This window comes from Cibotium barometz, chromosome 30 (genome assembly GCF_041138505.1).
Source record: "Cibotium barometz isolate CiBa-2024 chromosome 30, ASM4113850v1, whole genome shotgun sequence".
Lineage (NCBI taxonomy): Eukaryota > Viridiplantae > Streptophyta > Polypodiopsida > Cyatheales > Cibotiaceae > Cibotium > Cibotium barometz.
The window spans coordinates 49,010,189-49,026,244 of NC_141075.1; the positions used below are offsets into that span (position 1 = coordinate 49,010,189).

General features: G+C 47.7%; 1 protein-coding gene across 1 annotated transcript in view; it reads left to right on the forward strand.

Moving 5' to 3' along the window:
* The first annotated feature begins 2,671 nt into the window (after nt 1–2,671).
* Nucleotides 2,672–16,056, forward strand: part of LOC147621582 (PRA1 family protein A1-like) — a 55,384-nt gene continuing 41,999 nt past the window's right edge. Inside the window, exons 1-3 of the mRNA XM_086824374.1 lie at nt 2,672–3,000; nt 3,177–3,217; nt 3,316–3,394. Of these exons, the coding sequence (XP_086680500.1) occupies nt 2,843–3,000; nt 3,177–3,217; nt 3,316–3,394 (278 nt within the window). The 5' untranslated portion in view covers nt 2,672–2,842. The remainder of the gene's footprint in view (nt 3,001–3,176; nt 3,218–3,315; nt 3,395–16,056) is intronic.

The following is a 16,056-nucleotide window of genomic DNA, read 5'->3' on the forward strand; positions in this document are numbered from 1 at the left end:
CTACCACTCTTATCAAAACAGGATCCTAGCTCCATGAGCTACCATGACAGAAGAAAACCAAGCATAAAAAGAAAAAGAGAGAATACTACAACCTGATGACTTAACATCCATGGGAGCCAAGATACCCATTACAGTGTCTTGACATAGATGCTAGAGCTTCATGAATATCGCCATCGACCTCCTACAACATCTCGAAGTACAAGTAGTCTCCATGCGTGTTGCCTCCTTGTCCCTTCAGAATTCCCCCCTTTCCATTTGCTTACTAACCCCATTGTTCTACTAACTCCTCTTTAATCATACCACCAACCACTGGGATATTGGTCATTAAGTATTCCATGCTAGTCTACTCATTCAAGTACTTTGACTCCTCTAATGAGGATGTCCCACTTGCAAAGGTGACAAAAAATGAAAAAATACCTAATTTTTTTTAAATAAAAAAAGAGTACTACTGGGCACATACAAAAAAGAGAACTCTAAGAGCCCGTATGATTAGCTAGATACTTAATCACCAGTACTCCACTAACTTCTTTCCATCATGCTAGCTCCCCCACTCCCTCTCATTTTCGGAGAGACATGAGAACCAACCAAGTGCGACCTTCTCCACGTGCCTCACCAACCTCTCGCCGATCATCACAAGGACGTGATCGACTTCAGGAGAAGAGGAGTATGTTAACCACATATTGGTTAACACATTCTTATGACAACTATGTCCGCACACTTATGTAATGGGCGCTCGTGCTATATTGTAAATCTCGTTATTTGATGAGAGAAGCGCCCTAAAGACGCTCCCAAGTATTGAGTTTCAAAGGACAGACAAGAGAATCTTGGTCAATTGGCCAAACCATAGAGAAAAGCTTTGTAACTATGTTTTTGGCACCCCGGGTCACTTACTCTCGAGCGGCCTAGTGGAAAAAGACTTCGAACTATAAAAGCCAATTTCTCTTGTTTGTAACTCATTCTCTTGTTTGTAACTCAATTGGCCAAACCATAGAGAAAAGCCTTGTAACTATGTTTTTGGTGCCTCGGGTCACTTACTCTCGAGCGGCCTAGTGGAAAAAGACTTCGAACTATAAAAGCCAATTTCTCTTGTTTGTAACTCATTCTCCCATTTGTGCAATAGAAGTGGAGTGTTCTCTCTCTCCCTCTCTCTTGCAACTCTAATCTAGCATGTGTGGTGTGCTTAGGGTTAGGGTTTGGGAGTGATGCTAATCACGTGTTTCCTCTTGCCTCTCTCTCTCTCTCTCTCTCTCTCTCTCTCTCTCTCTCTCGTGATTAAGCTAACCAACGCGATCCTCTTCCATGGAGATCCCACACGATCTTCGTGAGAGAGTTTGCATCACCCGTTGGATTAGAGTAACCGCCTCGGTGTGACAACGAGTGCGAGAGGACGGCGGTGACGTGCGGTTACGGTGGAGCTCTTGAGCCATGCTCGAGCTTGGTAGATAGGCAACTTCCCAACAACACGATTAGGGTAGGGTTTCCTTAACATTGATTTAACTATTCTTAACCTTCCTAGTGATACGATTAATGCAATCTAATTGTGTTTACACAAAGATTAATGGCTTGATTAAATATAAATGATATGATCAATGCAATGTAATTGTGTTTACACATAGATCAATGGCTTGATCCTAAATGCCTAAAAAACCCCAAAAAATGTAACAATGCATGAAAAAGAAGCTCAATTCGAAGGAAAGAAGTTGGAACATCTACTTGCACCCTTGAATCCCTCAATCTTGAAGGAATGCTCCAAAGTCTCCACGCTCCACAACTCCATCAAAACACAAAAACAACAAAAGAAGTTAGATCAAACAAAACCAATGGATTTGCATTCTAACCGGGCAATGACAAAACACCAATACTAAGTATAGCTAGGGAGTCCTAAGGTAGGGCGTCTCTTAGCAATGGACCTAAGGATATTCACTGATTCCAGAACACTTGAGCCTTGCATGGGAGAAAAGAATTGAGGAATGTAAAGGTCTATACTGATTTGCGTCGTTTGTCATAAAATAACCCTTTCTTATGGAGAAGTAGGGTCCTCAACCTTGCCTCCCTTGGTGTCACTACTATAAGGGAACTTAACACTTCGGTAGAGAGAGGGAGGGAGTTATGGAAAGCTCAACCTTAATACCAAGGCAAGTGTGAGAAAGGGACAAAGATAGAGATGGCAATGGAGAGGGAGAGAGAGGGAGAGGGAGAGGGAGAGGGAGATGGGGCAAAGATGGAGAGGGGGAGAGAGAGAGAGGGAGAGGGAGAAGCAGATGGAGAGGAGAGAGGGAGAGGGAGAAGAAGATGGGAAAGAGATGGAGAGGGGGAGAGAGAGAGAGAGGGAGAGGAAGAGGGAGAGGTAGAGGGAGAAGAAGAAGAGACCAAGCGACATCATTGTACACACTCACCATACAATCTAACACAAGCAAGCATGTATTAAAAGGAAAGCAAACATACAAGCAAACATAAACACAAGACCCACAAAAGCTAGATTCAATTGCAAGACCACAAAAGCTAGATTCAATTGTGAGAATAGGATTATGTGCCTTCTCGTTAATGTATCTAAAATTCAGAAAAACAAATTGTAAAAAAAACATGAAAATTTTCCACCATTGGATTGCAAGATTTTTGACAAAACTCCAAATCCTCGAGGAACAAAAAGAATCAACCCCAAACACGAGATCTTGTTGTATGTGTGTAACGGGACTCAGGAGAGAGTTCAAAAGCACACACACCGACTAAAGGGAACCCTGCAGAGCTGTTATATCCGGATCTACACCGTTGTATATAAATCCAAGGCTTCAATCATCTCTGTCGTCTGATCGAGAAGAACTCTTTGGTGCGTATTGCAATCATGGATTGGGGTAACGTGACTGTGGAGGAACTTGTCGATGCGCTGCAGGAGGTGGATTGGACTTTACCCCCCCGCCCTTTGGCAGAGTTCTTCGCAAAATTCTCTATGCCCAGAAGCATCGCGAAGTGGGAAAGCCGAAGCAAGTGCAACCTCTACTAGTAAGTGCCGCTTTCCACTCCTCTCAATCTGTTGCGGGGCCAGGTTATGGGTTAGGGTTAGGTTTACAGGGCATTAGGATCAGGATTATGGTTTGTGTTGAAAACAGTTGCACGTGAATGATCTTTTTGGAGAAATTAGGGTGTTTTTCCCTGATTTTGCTTGCCTTTTCTTGCAGCTATCGAACAAACTATTTCATTCTGCTCGCAGTCATTGTTGGTGAGTTTTTAGGGCAGATCTGGTTTTTTACAACACATTTCTTCTACCCTTTCTAAAGCATGTCTTTCTCACTATTTGTTTTCTTCCTTGCAATGCAGAAGTTGCCTTTTTGAGGAACCCACTGGCTCTTTTTGCTGTGATCATGGCCGCATTGTGCATAGCATGTCTGAATGATAGGTACTTCCTGCCATTTCCGGGGCTATCCAGTGCTTGAATTTTGTTTGTTAGCATCTAGCACCATGAGTTTGAACAGGTTGATGAGTTTGATGCTGTGGACTGCTTAATATTTCATTGTGTGACATGAAATTTGGGATCAGTTTGCGCCCCCCCCCCCCCCCTCCTAAAAGAGATTTCTTAAGTATATATTGAAAAGTACTTGTGTACTTGTAAAGCCACTGCCAGCGAAGTGTGTCTTGACTGTGATGGTCCTCAGGCAAGACTCCAGATATGCAAGAAAATCTGGCATTTATACTTGCAGTCCTGGGGTGTCCTTGAACCTTGCCCCACGTGGCAGCAAGAGTATACACAATATTGAATAAAAGGGATGCCCTGAATGGCCTCAGTGCATCCTGTAATGAGACTTGTTGTACCATATCTAGGCATAGATAGCAAAGTCCTGAGGTGACTCCTCATATACACCTAGGTTTGAGCCAGGCTACAGTGCAGCATGGCTCTTTCCTAATAATAAATATGAGCAAAGCAATCTTCTGCCACACCTTTTGACCTCTCTACGGCTCCAGATGGAATGCTGTGGGGACTCTGCTAGTAAACCACACGTAGGAGAAAGATGGGGACTTGTTACAGATTAACTCTATGGACAATAAGCCAGAAGACAAATTCTCAGCCTTCTACACAGTTTTTTTTCTTTTTTTGGGAAAAAGATCCTTCTATTAGTTAAAGAAAAACAACCACAAAGGGCTAAGTACAACCACGAAGGGCTAAATACAAACACGCCTCATATAAGGGCGGGAAACAAGTGGTCATAAGGAGAAGAGATGCTTCTCCTCCGGTAGGCTGCTTTGTGAGGAGAAGGCTATCTCATACAGGGGGAGGAGGTGGGGGGAACAACCACACAGGTGGTTTGTAATGCCAAATGGGTTCACCGCCTCTATCCGTCAAGAAAGGGCCAGACCTCCAATGTTATCCTCGCCCTCCGCAAGGTGCAGCCTTTGAAATCCTCTAAGGGAAGCTCTGATCTCTCTAGTTTGCCTTGGGAACCAATAGAAAAAGTGAGCAGCCCACTGTCCTCATTTGCTCCATGGACCACCACGAGGATATTATGTCTGGTAAACACTCCTAGCTACAATGGGGGGGGGGGGTCGGGATTGGAATAGGCATCAGCCACTCCTGAGGGATAGCTGAGTCAATGTCGATGCTAAGCCTATCTCGACCACAGATCCTTGTCGGGCCTCTCTCCTGCTCCTCTAGGGGTAACTGCCTGTGTGCAATCCAATCTCCAAGAGACCTGGTTGGTCCCGTGCTCAAGTCTCCCTAAGATACATGCGGTCGGGCCCTTAACATGTGGCCCCACTGGGTAGATGGACCAGGGGGTTCTAGACCAAAGGCTGTCGAAGCGGCCTTTCTGAGGTAATTGGTACTATCTGTCTGAGGGCTGGCGTGAGATGATCCCAAGCACTAAGTAAACTGGTTGCAAATCTGTCCTCAAAAGCTGGGCTAAAACCATGCGCTCGCATCTCTGTGAAGATCCATCGGGTACTCTGTGGCCACGGGCCCCAAGGCTCGGAGTGCGGGCTGAGATCCGGGCCAATAAGAAATCCTTCCAGGGCTCACCACCGAGAAGAAGTCCTTTGACAATCAACTTGCCGAGCAAGGCACAGCTCTGAATAGCAAAATCGCTAAGGCCAAGCCCCCCTCTTGCTACGTGGCTGAATGATCACTCGCCATGCCACCTTGGCCCTGGCTGGCCTCCCATCACTTTCGGCCTAGAAGAAGTTTTGGATCAATTGTTGTACCTGGCCAATGCATGCTCGAGAAAAGGCCCAGCACAAAGTGATGTACCACATGGTGGCTAGAAGTACTTGGTTTGCCACCACTACTCTGCGTGCTAGGGAGAGCCTCGCCGAGCTCCAATATAAAAGCTTCTTCCGAATACTTAGAAGAAGCAGAGCGAGTTGCTGCTTGGGAGAGATATCAATGCCAACCTTGCAATCGATGCAGTGAATCGAGTGTCCCTCGGGATCCACTGGAAAGCCTCAACTGGTCTCCAAGTCAGAGCAGGTGCTGAATCTACCCAAAAACCAATTTGCCCTCCTGATGCGCGGCAGAAAATCTCAATCACCTCCGCGAATCTCTGGAGATTCCCAACATCTCCTGAAAGGAAGGTTGCTGTGTCATCTGCAAACTCTGAATCAAGCAACTCCTCTTGCGTAAGGTCGTCTCTTTGGCAGAGAGAACTGCTCATGGCGTCGGCGACGAAAAGAAAGAGGTAAGGTGCCATTGGACAGCCCTGCCAAACCGAGCGGGGAAGGGGAAATCCGTCACCTCGAGCCCCCTGAATGAGGACTTGGCTATGCGAGGCTAAGTAGAGTCCTGAAACCCCATGAATCCACTCCACGGGAAATCCCATCCGGCTCATCGCGCCCTCCAGAAAGCTCCAATCCACCCTATCCTATGCTTTCTCGAAATCTAGGAGAGAAGCACAATGAGGTCCTGCTACCGCATCCTGGCCGAAGCTGTTGCCTCCCCGAAGGTAAAAATGTTGTCTAGGATGCTCCTATCTTGAATAAAGCCAGTCTGAGTGTCATGGATCAAGTCTAGGAGAAAAGGCTGAAATCTCCTGCTGATGGCCTTGGCCAATATCTTATAGGCAGTCCCAAGGAGAGTGATGGGTCTCCACTATCGGATCTCCAATCTGTTACCACCCTCCTTGGATATAAAGTGAATCAAGCCCGTTGAGAGCCTCTCTGGCATAGCACTTGTAATCATAATCTCATTGAAGGCAAACAGCTTGAAGGCCACCTTCCATGAGGTCCCAATGGCGAAGAAAGAAGGAAATTGGAAGCCCGTCCGCCCTTGGGCACTTGCCCCTAGGAAGTGCTGTCAATGCCTCCGCCAACTCCTTAGCAGTGAATGGTGTCAATAAAAATGACCGAAGAGAAGGGAAAACCACCTCCCTCGTATGCCACCAAACCCTCTCGCGTGCATCCACCATCTGTGAAGATGCTGGAGCATCAGTGAGGAGGGATCGAAAAAAGTCCGTGGTGATGACTCTCACCTGAGAGGGATTTGAAACAATAGAAAGTATGGCTCTTACCTGGAAAAATCTGCTCGCATTTGCGGGTGCGCCCCTCTGAGAGATGATGCTCTTGGAGGAAAAGAATGTCTATGGGTCCCCCCCACTATGGCCCTTTGAAGCTCGCCTCGTAGGATGCATTGTCGCTGAAATCATTGAGGCCCCCTTAACCCTGAATGTTCCATGAAACAATCCGCATATCAATCTTGGTGTGATGCGGCACTAGCGGAACTACCCTCCACTTGAAGAGTCTTGGGCGAGGGTTTAGATGGGGAATAATCACAATCCGTGCGAGGGTGAAGGTGTGCCAGGTGGACACTAATCCTACCCTCCATGTGACGCCGCTCTGTATGAGCACACGCATATGCATGCTCCGGACTCCATCTATCACAGAATAGGTATCTATGTGTAAGAGGGGGGAAGAGGTACCGCAACAGAGGTATGCATGACCACAAAGAGTAGCACCTCCAGACTGGATACTACCATCCCGGCCTCGATGGGCTGAACCTCCAAGCTCCATTCTAGCCAGAGGCCAAAAATGGGTGAGAATGTCGGTGATGCGGAGATCGTGGAGATGGTGGGAGAGCTTGACTGCGTGACCTTGAATGGCAGCTGCCACTAACTCAAAGATCCCACTCTGTCCCCGGGGTTGAACTAAAGGGGAAAGAGAAGATCATCGCGCCATTATCTGGCGTAGAGGGCTTGGAGTGGTGAAAAACTACAAATACCCGAATAGGGGCTACTATCTCCTCAAATATGTCAGTCCCTTCCGTTGGGGCGGGGTGCGTTGTGGCAGGTAAAATCGGTGATGAGACTAGGGGAGGAGAAGGGGGAGGAGGTGGGGGAGGCGGCGGAGAGGCCGGGGAGGGGTGCCGCTGAGGGGGATTCGTTGGAGAGGAAAGCTGGGGGGAGGGGCGTGTCGGCCTCTCAGAACACTGAGGGTCCGGGGGGGGGGGGTCTCGACGAGGGATCGGTCACCATACTGGTGGGGCCGGAGGGGCCCGCTTCGGGATAGGAGAGGGCGTGTCACCAACGGGAACGTGCTGGGATAAATGCTCGTAATGGTTCTTTGACAGAACCGAATCCTCCTGAGATTTGCTAGCATGGCGCGCTCGATGGCGGCGCTCGGTTCTGGTGGTCGTCTAGCAGCCCGGGCGGGGTCCAACCGTCTGCCACTCACCGTTCTGCTGGGTCACCTGAAGTCAGGGCCTGGTGCTTTGCTGCCTGAGGGCCTGTCCCTCTCTCTATCCCCTAGTGAGGGTCAACATGGGAAACGAGGGGAGGAACCATTGGAGGCGGTCTCCTGGACTGTCGTCGAGGGCAAGCTCTAGCTAAGTGACCCATCTGTCTGCAAATGAAGCATTGGCTTGGGAGGCCAGAATACTCCACGCGCTTCTGTATAGGGTCCCTTGGAGGCTAGGAATAGAAATACAATGCGGTAACGACTTCAACGAGGAGACACAGATACGGAGAGATGGAATCCTAGCTGCCCTCGCGAGGGCCGAGGCAGCAGTGGGGGGGACTCCATCACTCTCTCGATGGCACCATCAATCATCGGGAGAAGAGGAAGGTACTCCTTCCTAAGGCTTGGGAAGCAAACTGTCACTAGGAAGCCGAAACGCTAGCCAATGGGTCAGACACAGGATTGAAGCCGTGCTGCCACCGAGCAAAGAAGGCCTGCGCCATACGTAGTGCAAGGGGACTCAGCTGCATGACTCGGTCTGATGCCGATGGTGGCGAGTCGAACTCCACCTGGTAGTATCTACTATCCGCGCCCCAGAGGGTGAATATCGTTGATCTTTGTTGGTTCGCCAATGAGGCTGGCTTGTAAAAGATCCATGAGCTGTCTGTGCGCAGGGTGGCTACCAACAAGTTTGCAGACTAGGGTGGAGGCCTCAAGTGAGGTAATAGTCGTGGTGAGAACTTGAAGATCCTCTTCGGAGAAAGAAATGCAAGCAACGACGGCTTTGGTTGGGGATGATGGAGCGGTTGCCATGGAGTCCTCCTGAGGGGGAAGACCAGAAAAGACCAAAGCTTGCTGACCCCCCCTCCCCCCCTCCCCCCCCAAGAAGCCTAGAAACACCAACTTGAATGGGAGGGGAGAGAGGAGAGAGGCGGAAAAACAGAAAAGAAGACAAAGAAAAAGAAAGGAAAGGGGGGTGGCTTAGAGAGAAAAGAAAGAAAGAAAAAAGGGGGGGGGTGAGAGATGGGAGCGCCAAGGAAAGATGGGACGGAGGGTAAAGGGAGGGGCGAGAGGGAACGGGTTGAAAGGGGGAGAGGGGGGGGGGGGGGGGGCTGCGCTAGGCGATGAAGACGAGGGGGGAAGTGAAAACAAAAGGTGGGGGAGGGGGCGGAGTAGCGCAAAGGAGGGGGAGAGGAGGTGCAACAAAAAAAAAGGGGGGGGGGAGCGCAACAAAAATAGGGAGGGGGGGTTGGTGAAGGACTGCGAAGAGGAGGAGGGAAGGCGTAGGCTCAAACACAGGGGGAGGGAGAGGCGCAGGCGCAAAAACAAGACCCGAGGGGGGGGGTGGGCCCCAGGAGCGAGCGCACACCTTCTACATAGTTGTGATGAAACACGTTTCATATTTATTGAAAGGCGTGAAACATTTTGAATATCTCATATGAGTTTCTTTCAACCCCTATTTTAAGAACTGTTTTTTGGTGACTTCATCTGATAGCGACCTACTTATACACAAAAAAAAGTACATGCATCTGAGTAGGCATAGCACTGCTGGCTGCAGGTGATTATTTGTGGGCGGAAACTCCCGCAAAGCCATCCTGGGGTCTTGTGTACTCTGTTTGCAAGGTCTAGCATCGTTTTTGGCTGATTTGACCTAATTTTGGCATATCTATTTTTGACACTGCAACACTTTAACCTTGGGTGTTCTCTGTTAAGGTTTGAGGTTGTAATTGTAGCCATATTTGATAGTGACGTGTGTGAACACACTAGGATCAGCCGGGACACTTTTTTTCCTCTTTAGGAGGTTTTTTTCCCATGCCCATCTTGGGGTATACTTATCTTCTTTGTGTGTGTGTGTGTGTGTATTCCTGCAACCCTATTTCTAACATTTGGTATGAGAGCATTCCGTGTTGTTGCCTACCTCTCGCCTCGAGTGGCCTGTCTTCTTGAATCGGATCAAGGAGCCCTTTTGGGAGAAGAAAGAGGTCCGTGAAGTGTGTAGTACTTTGTACTGTACTTTTTTCAGTCAGATTTTCGTTCCGGGCGTGTATAGGGGGTCGTTCGTGTGGTTTTCGGTTTTTTGCAGACATCTTCGGAGACTGGATTTGCATTGTTTTTCATCGGATTCAGGAGTAGTTTTGTCAGATCTACTATAGACGGGTGTGCAGATACATGAGAAAGCATCTACGGGCTTCACTTCAGCGACATCGATCTCTACATCTTTCTAGTAAAATTTCTACTCACTATACTTTGCATTTTTTTCATACACCTTGCAGGTCTTCATTGTTAGTGACCTTGTTAGCGGCCACACTAGTTGCATCAAAGAGCACTCAGCACTTTGCAGGTTGCGTGATTACTTGCTTGGGTATTATCAGAAATGGCAGACAATGATGTATTTCGGATGTTATCCGTGCTGAGGATAAAAGCTTGACGGGACCAACTATCCGTTATGGTCCTATATGATGCTGCATGTATTGGTAGCCAAAGGGTTGTGGAATATTGTGGTTGGCATTGAGAAACGTCCTGGTTCTTCTGATGAAGGCACATCTGCAGACACGGACTGAGTTTCACATGGTGTATTACCACAGCATAGCATACCTCCTACATAGGAACAAACAAAGTGGGATGGAAGAGATGTGCAAGCAAATGCGTTGCTTGCTTTGTCAATTAAGAGGAGTATCATTTCTCACATTCGGTCATGGAGGACTGCCAAACATGCTTGGGATGTACTTGTGTCATTGCACCAGGTACGTAATGAAGCACGTGTTGCTTATATACGCAAGTGAAATATATCTGGACAGTTCATTGGTGTCTACTGTCTTGAATGCGTTGCCGGACTCGTAAACATGCTTGGGATGCACTTATGTCATTGTACCAGGTATGTAATGAAGCACGTGTTGCTTATATATGCAAGCAATTAGAGTCAGAGCATATGGATGAGGGAGACTATGGACAATTTTCTTACAAAAATCAAGGATTTTAAGGAGCAGTTGGACAGTGTTGATGAAATATATCCTGACAGCTCATTGGTGTCTACTGTCTTGAATGTGTTGTCGGACTTGTATTAAGGTTCTGCTTCTACCATCAGACTCATGATGAAAGGCAATCCAAATGCCTTGAAGTTTGAGGAGTTGGTTTTTGTGCACTTGTAAGAAGAGCAATCCAGGCAAAATAGATCTGTCATGCGTACATGAGATCAGGCTTTTGCTGCCAGTCTACATAGAGGCAAAGGTAAATTCTTTTTTTAGGGTAGTTACAAGCTAAAATCAGAGTCATCGGATAAGCCTGCAGACAAGGAAGGCAACAAGCCAAAGAAAAAGGGCAAATGCAACTATTGTAAGAAACCTGGTCATTACATTAATGAGTGCAGAAAACGGCTGGAGAAGGAGAAAAAGAAAGACTCAGGTATGACTATAGCTGATGCATCAGCATTCAATACAGAAAACAAAGAATCTGCACACTATGCACATGATAATTGGGCTTTCATTGTGTAATCCTTCGTATAAGGATGCATGCATGACTGTTACTATTGCACATGTGTGGTATTTTGACAGTGGTGCTAGTAAGCACATTACTTCTCATCACAGTTTGTTCTCATCACTTGAATCTGCTCCAGAGGGAAACATTGTAACATGTGCAAACAACTCCTCATGTCTTGTAAAAGGAGTTGGTAAAATTGTTCTCGCTGTTGCAAATGGTGAAACAATCATGCTTTCAGATGTATTATATGTACCAGGGATCAAGAAGAACTGATTATCTGTCTCTGCCATTACTAAGGTTGGCTTAGTGGCTTAGTTTGAGGATGACAGATGCCTTGTTCATGATCGGAGTGATGGCAAGACAATTGTTGCTTCTGGTACTTTATCTCATGGCCTTTACAGGTTAGATGCATATGAAAGACAAAGGCATGCTGCATGTATAGTTTCTGCCACAAAGACAATGGGTGATGCTCAGTTGTGGCATGCACGCTTTGGTCACTTGAACTTTGGCAGTTTGCTATCTGTTGCGTTTGCATAAACATGACATGTTGTCTGAGCTGCCACATCTTGAAGCCCCTATCAAACATGTTTGTGAGCATAGTTGCAATGAAATGCGTTTCATTCATTTTGAATGAAATGAAACGTTTCATACGAATGAAACGCGTTTCATTCGTGTCCACCTGGGAACTGCACGATTTAAGCATTTTTTATCTAGATTCTTTAGTTTTAACTTGAAAACATGTTTTAATGTGTAAATGATGCATGTTTAATATTGTTTTGCAAGAAAGGCAACATATTTTTTACATATTATAAACTTATATATAAATTTTGGGACCTGTAACCTCCCTGTTTTATATGAAACGTTTTTGACACGTCTAGGATTTGAAAGAAACGTTTATGAAACGCGTTTCATGAAACGCCTGGCAACTATGTTTGTAAGGGTTGTATTCTTGGAAAAATGCAGCGGGCATCATTTTCCAAAGATAGTTCAGTTAGAGCTTTCCAAAAATTGTAGTTTATACACAGTGATGTATGTGGTCCTATGAGGACACCATCTATTGGGGGCTACCTCAATTTTGTCAGATTCATTGATGATTATTCCACACATAGCTGGGTATATCCATTGAAACAGAAATTAGAGGTTTTGTGTGCTTTAGGCACTTTGCTGCTATGGTTCAAAATGCTTCTACATGTAAGATTGGTACTTTGCGTACTGATCGAGAGGGGGAGTATATGTCTAAGGAGTTTCATGCATACATGGTTGATAATGGAATAAAACACCAATGTACTGTGTCCTATACACCTCAACAAAACGGTGTAGCTGAACGTAAAAATAGGTCTCTCATGGAGATGGCATGTTGTATGATGGTCAAAAGTTGGGAGTACGAGTCGTGTGTGCAACATATGTTTTGAAGAGGTCCTACAAAGGATTTGCATACAATTATGCCTTTTGAAGCTTGGAATGGCAAAAAGGCTTCTGTGGCTCACTTACGCATTTTTGGTTGTCTTGCTTATGCACTTGTGTCTCAGCAACTTTGCAGCAAGCTGATGATAAGGGTGTTAAATGTATTTTTGTGGGATACAGCTCGGAAAGTAAGGGTTGCCGTCTCCATCATCCTGCTACCAAGTGGATTCTTTTTTTGTTTTCGGGAAAGAGATCCTTCAATTAGTTGAAGAAAAAAACAGCCTCGAAGGGCTAAGTACAACCACGAAGGGCTAAATACAAACTTGCCTCATATAAGGGCGAGAAACAAGTGATCATAAGAGGAAGAGATGCTTCTTCTCCGGTTGGCCGCTCTATGAGGAGAAGGCTGGTCACCGCCCCTATCTGTGAGGAAAGGGCCAGGCCTCCAAAGTCTCAAGAAGGCTTCTCGCCGCTTTCGCATGCGATCAAACCTCCCTGTAGCTTCTCCCACTAACCGTGGAGGGTGTAAATGATGTCGAGCCATATGCTCCTGATGGTCTCAGTCGACGGAGTGTGGGTACCCTCGATGGCCTCGCTACATCTAGCACGCTAGATGTGCCAGACTGCTATGCTACTCTAAATCTTCCATCGCTGGCATGAGCTTGGTTGCCAGACACGTGCAGGTGGGGCTGTAACTGGTACTACTGCAATACAATGGTGGGAGACCTGAAGGGCAAGGCCTCTCCCATCCTCCTCGTAAGTCTTGACCACTCTAGTCTCGGTGGCCCAAGCGACAGTACCCCAAGTGATGATCTGGGTCGATGCCCTGTCCTTAGCAAAGATGCGGAGAATCCGCTGTCAAATCTGCTGAGCCTTCGAGCAATCCCAACGGCAATTTCGCTGAGACTCCTAGGGGTGGCCGCACCTCGGGCACGCACCTCGAGCAAGCTGCTGACTGACCTCTGACTACTAGCCAAGTATCAACCGCCAGACTCCTGTGTGCTGTAGGCCAAAGGAAGAGTGCTGTAGGCCAAAGGAACAGAGTGATGTTCCTCGGCCGAAAGCAATCCCAAAGCCTCTTCCATAAATCTGAAAGGAAACGTTGTGATAGGCCCTGAGATTGCCAATATGCTGCTGTTGTCGGTGTGCCAGCTATCTCCGGCATCTGGATCCTGCGGCCGAGTCGTGCTGTATATGCAAAGAAAGGGACATCCAGAGTCTCCACCCTATCTGTGGGATCATGCCAAGTCCACTCTCCAAGGTTCCACTGCAACCGCATGAGAGGTCGGCACTCCCAAATCCATAACCGCCAAAATCTCTCCGTGGCCACCTTGGCCGGTGCTGGATCTACGTGCCATGCCCGTGCCCGAAAACCAATCAGCCTCACCCTCTGCAAGGTGTAGCCTCTGAAATCCTCCAAGGGGTGCTCTGATCTCTCTAATATGCCATGTAATCCAATAGAAAAAGTGAGTAGACCACTATCCTCATCTGCTCCATGGACTGCCATGAGGATATCGTGTTTGGTGAACACGCCTAGCCACACTGGGGGGGTCGGGTCTAGAGTAGGAGTCAGCCATTCCGGAGAAATAGCCAAGTCAATGTCGACGCTAAGCCTGTCTCTACCCCGAATCCCTGTTAGGCCTCTCTCCTGCTCCTCTTGAGGCAACTGCGTGTGTGCAACCCAATCTCCAAGAGACCTGGCTAGTCCCATGCTCAAGACGCCCCAAGATATGTGCGGTCAGGCCCCTAGCATGTGGCCACTGGGTAAATGGATCAGGGGGTTCCAGATCAAAGGTTGCCAAAGCTGCTCCTTTAGAGGCCACTGGAACAATCTGTATGAGGGCTGGCCTGAGATGCTCCCAAGCAGGAAGTAGATTGGCTGTGAATCTGTCCTCAAAGGCAGGAATAAAACCACAGGCTCGCATCTCTGCGGCCACGGGCCTCCAAGGCTCGGAGTGCGGGCTGAAATCCGGGCCAAGAGGAAATCCTTCCAGGGCTCACCACCGGGTAGGAGTCCTGTGACAATCAACTTGCCCAGCAGGGCACAACTTATCAGAATGCGCAGCGGAGATGATGACCAAATCTGGGAACATAAGAGCAAATGCAATGCAGAAAACAACAGCACAAGAGAGAGAGAGAGAGATAGAGGCGTGTAACTCTGATCTATATACACAAAGAAGATCCCGAATATGATACAATAATGGCAAGTGACAGTGGGGCCATTTTATATGGCCCCAAGCATGCAGTCAGCCTGCGTCAAGGACAGCCGACTGGACACCAAAGGAGCCCACGACCTGCACATAGCAGTCGGAGAGCATAAAAGGTCCATGACCTGTCCAGACCAGTCGGCCAGCTCCATAATGTGAACACAAGCATAATGATGCAGTCGGACAACACCTGGGTCCTCCTGCCATCACTGGGTAGCCTCCCATGCCAAGAAAAAATAGGAAAAAATGGGAAAAAAATACAGGGAGTGAGGAAAAATGAGAAAACACCTACAAGGGCGGGGACACCCACAACAAAGGCCCTGGTGTCAACATAAAGACAGGAGATGACTTCTAACACCCCCTCTCAGCTCCTGGCTGTGTCACCAACCACAGGGAGCTGGGGTGTTGCTTGAGCAAATCCTGAGATAGCGACTTCGTGAAGAGGTCCACCGTACTGTCCTCCGTTGAATAGAACTCTAGCAAGATGTCATCAACAACGATCTGTTCACGAACAAAGTGCCTCTGGATGACCATGGGTTCCTCCAGTGGAAGCCCAATCCTGAAATGCAACCTTTGCATTTGCACCACCTCACAAGCAGCCTGGTATTGTGCCTCTGTCAACGACAAGGCAAAAGATTTCTTACTGCTCCATAAAATTGCTCCTGGGCCTGAAGTAGATCTCGTCGTGTCCGGATCTCCGCCCCAAATTGAGTCACTCCAACCGTGGAGTCGGACTCCATCAATCAATTCCCCTCCTATGTAAAAGAGTCCATGATCCTTCACATGCCGCAGAAACCACAAGATACGCAATCCTGCCTCCCAAAGAGTCATCTGCAACCATGAGCTCAACGACCTCATCAGGAAGCTCATGTCCAATCTGGTGTCCATCAACCAAATCAATGAACCATTCTGCTTCCGAGTCAAAGAGGCATCACATTGCTCACAAGGATCAACACTTGCTACGGTGCAAAGCCAAGTCCTGGAAACCTGCTAAAGACCACGCAAGGCCTTCTGAAACCTGTCAACCACCCCCTCTGAATCCGGAACCACAAAGCTTGGAGAATGCACCTCCTTCTGCAAGTAATCAACTGCGACCTGCTTGGCTTTCCGAGAGGTCCCCGTGGAAAGAACATCCTCATGTACAGGAGTTTCTTTGTCCCGAATACTACGAGACATCAGAGCATAAGTTACCTGTTCAATTTCCTTTGACTGACGAACACAAGAACCACCAACATCAGTACTGGAAAGTTTCTGCCAACTCCTGCCATCACTTGGCAAGCTATCCACCATCTGGTCCCGGAAAGCCTGCACCTGC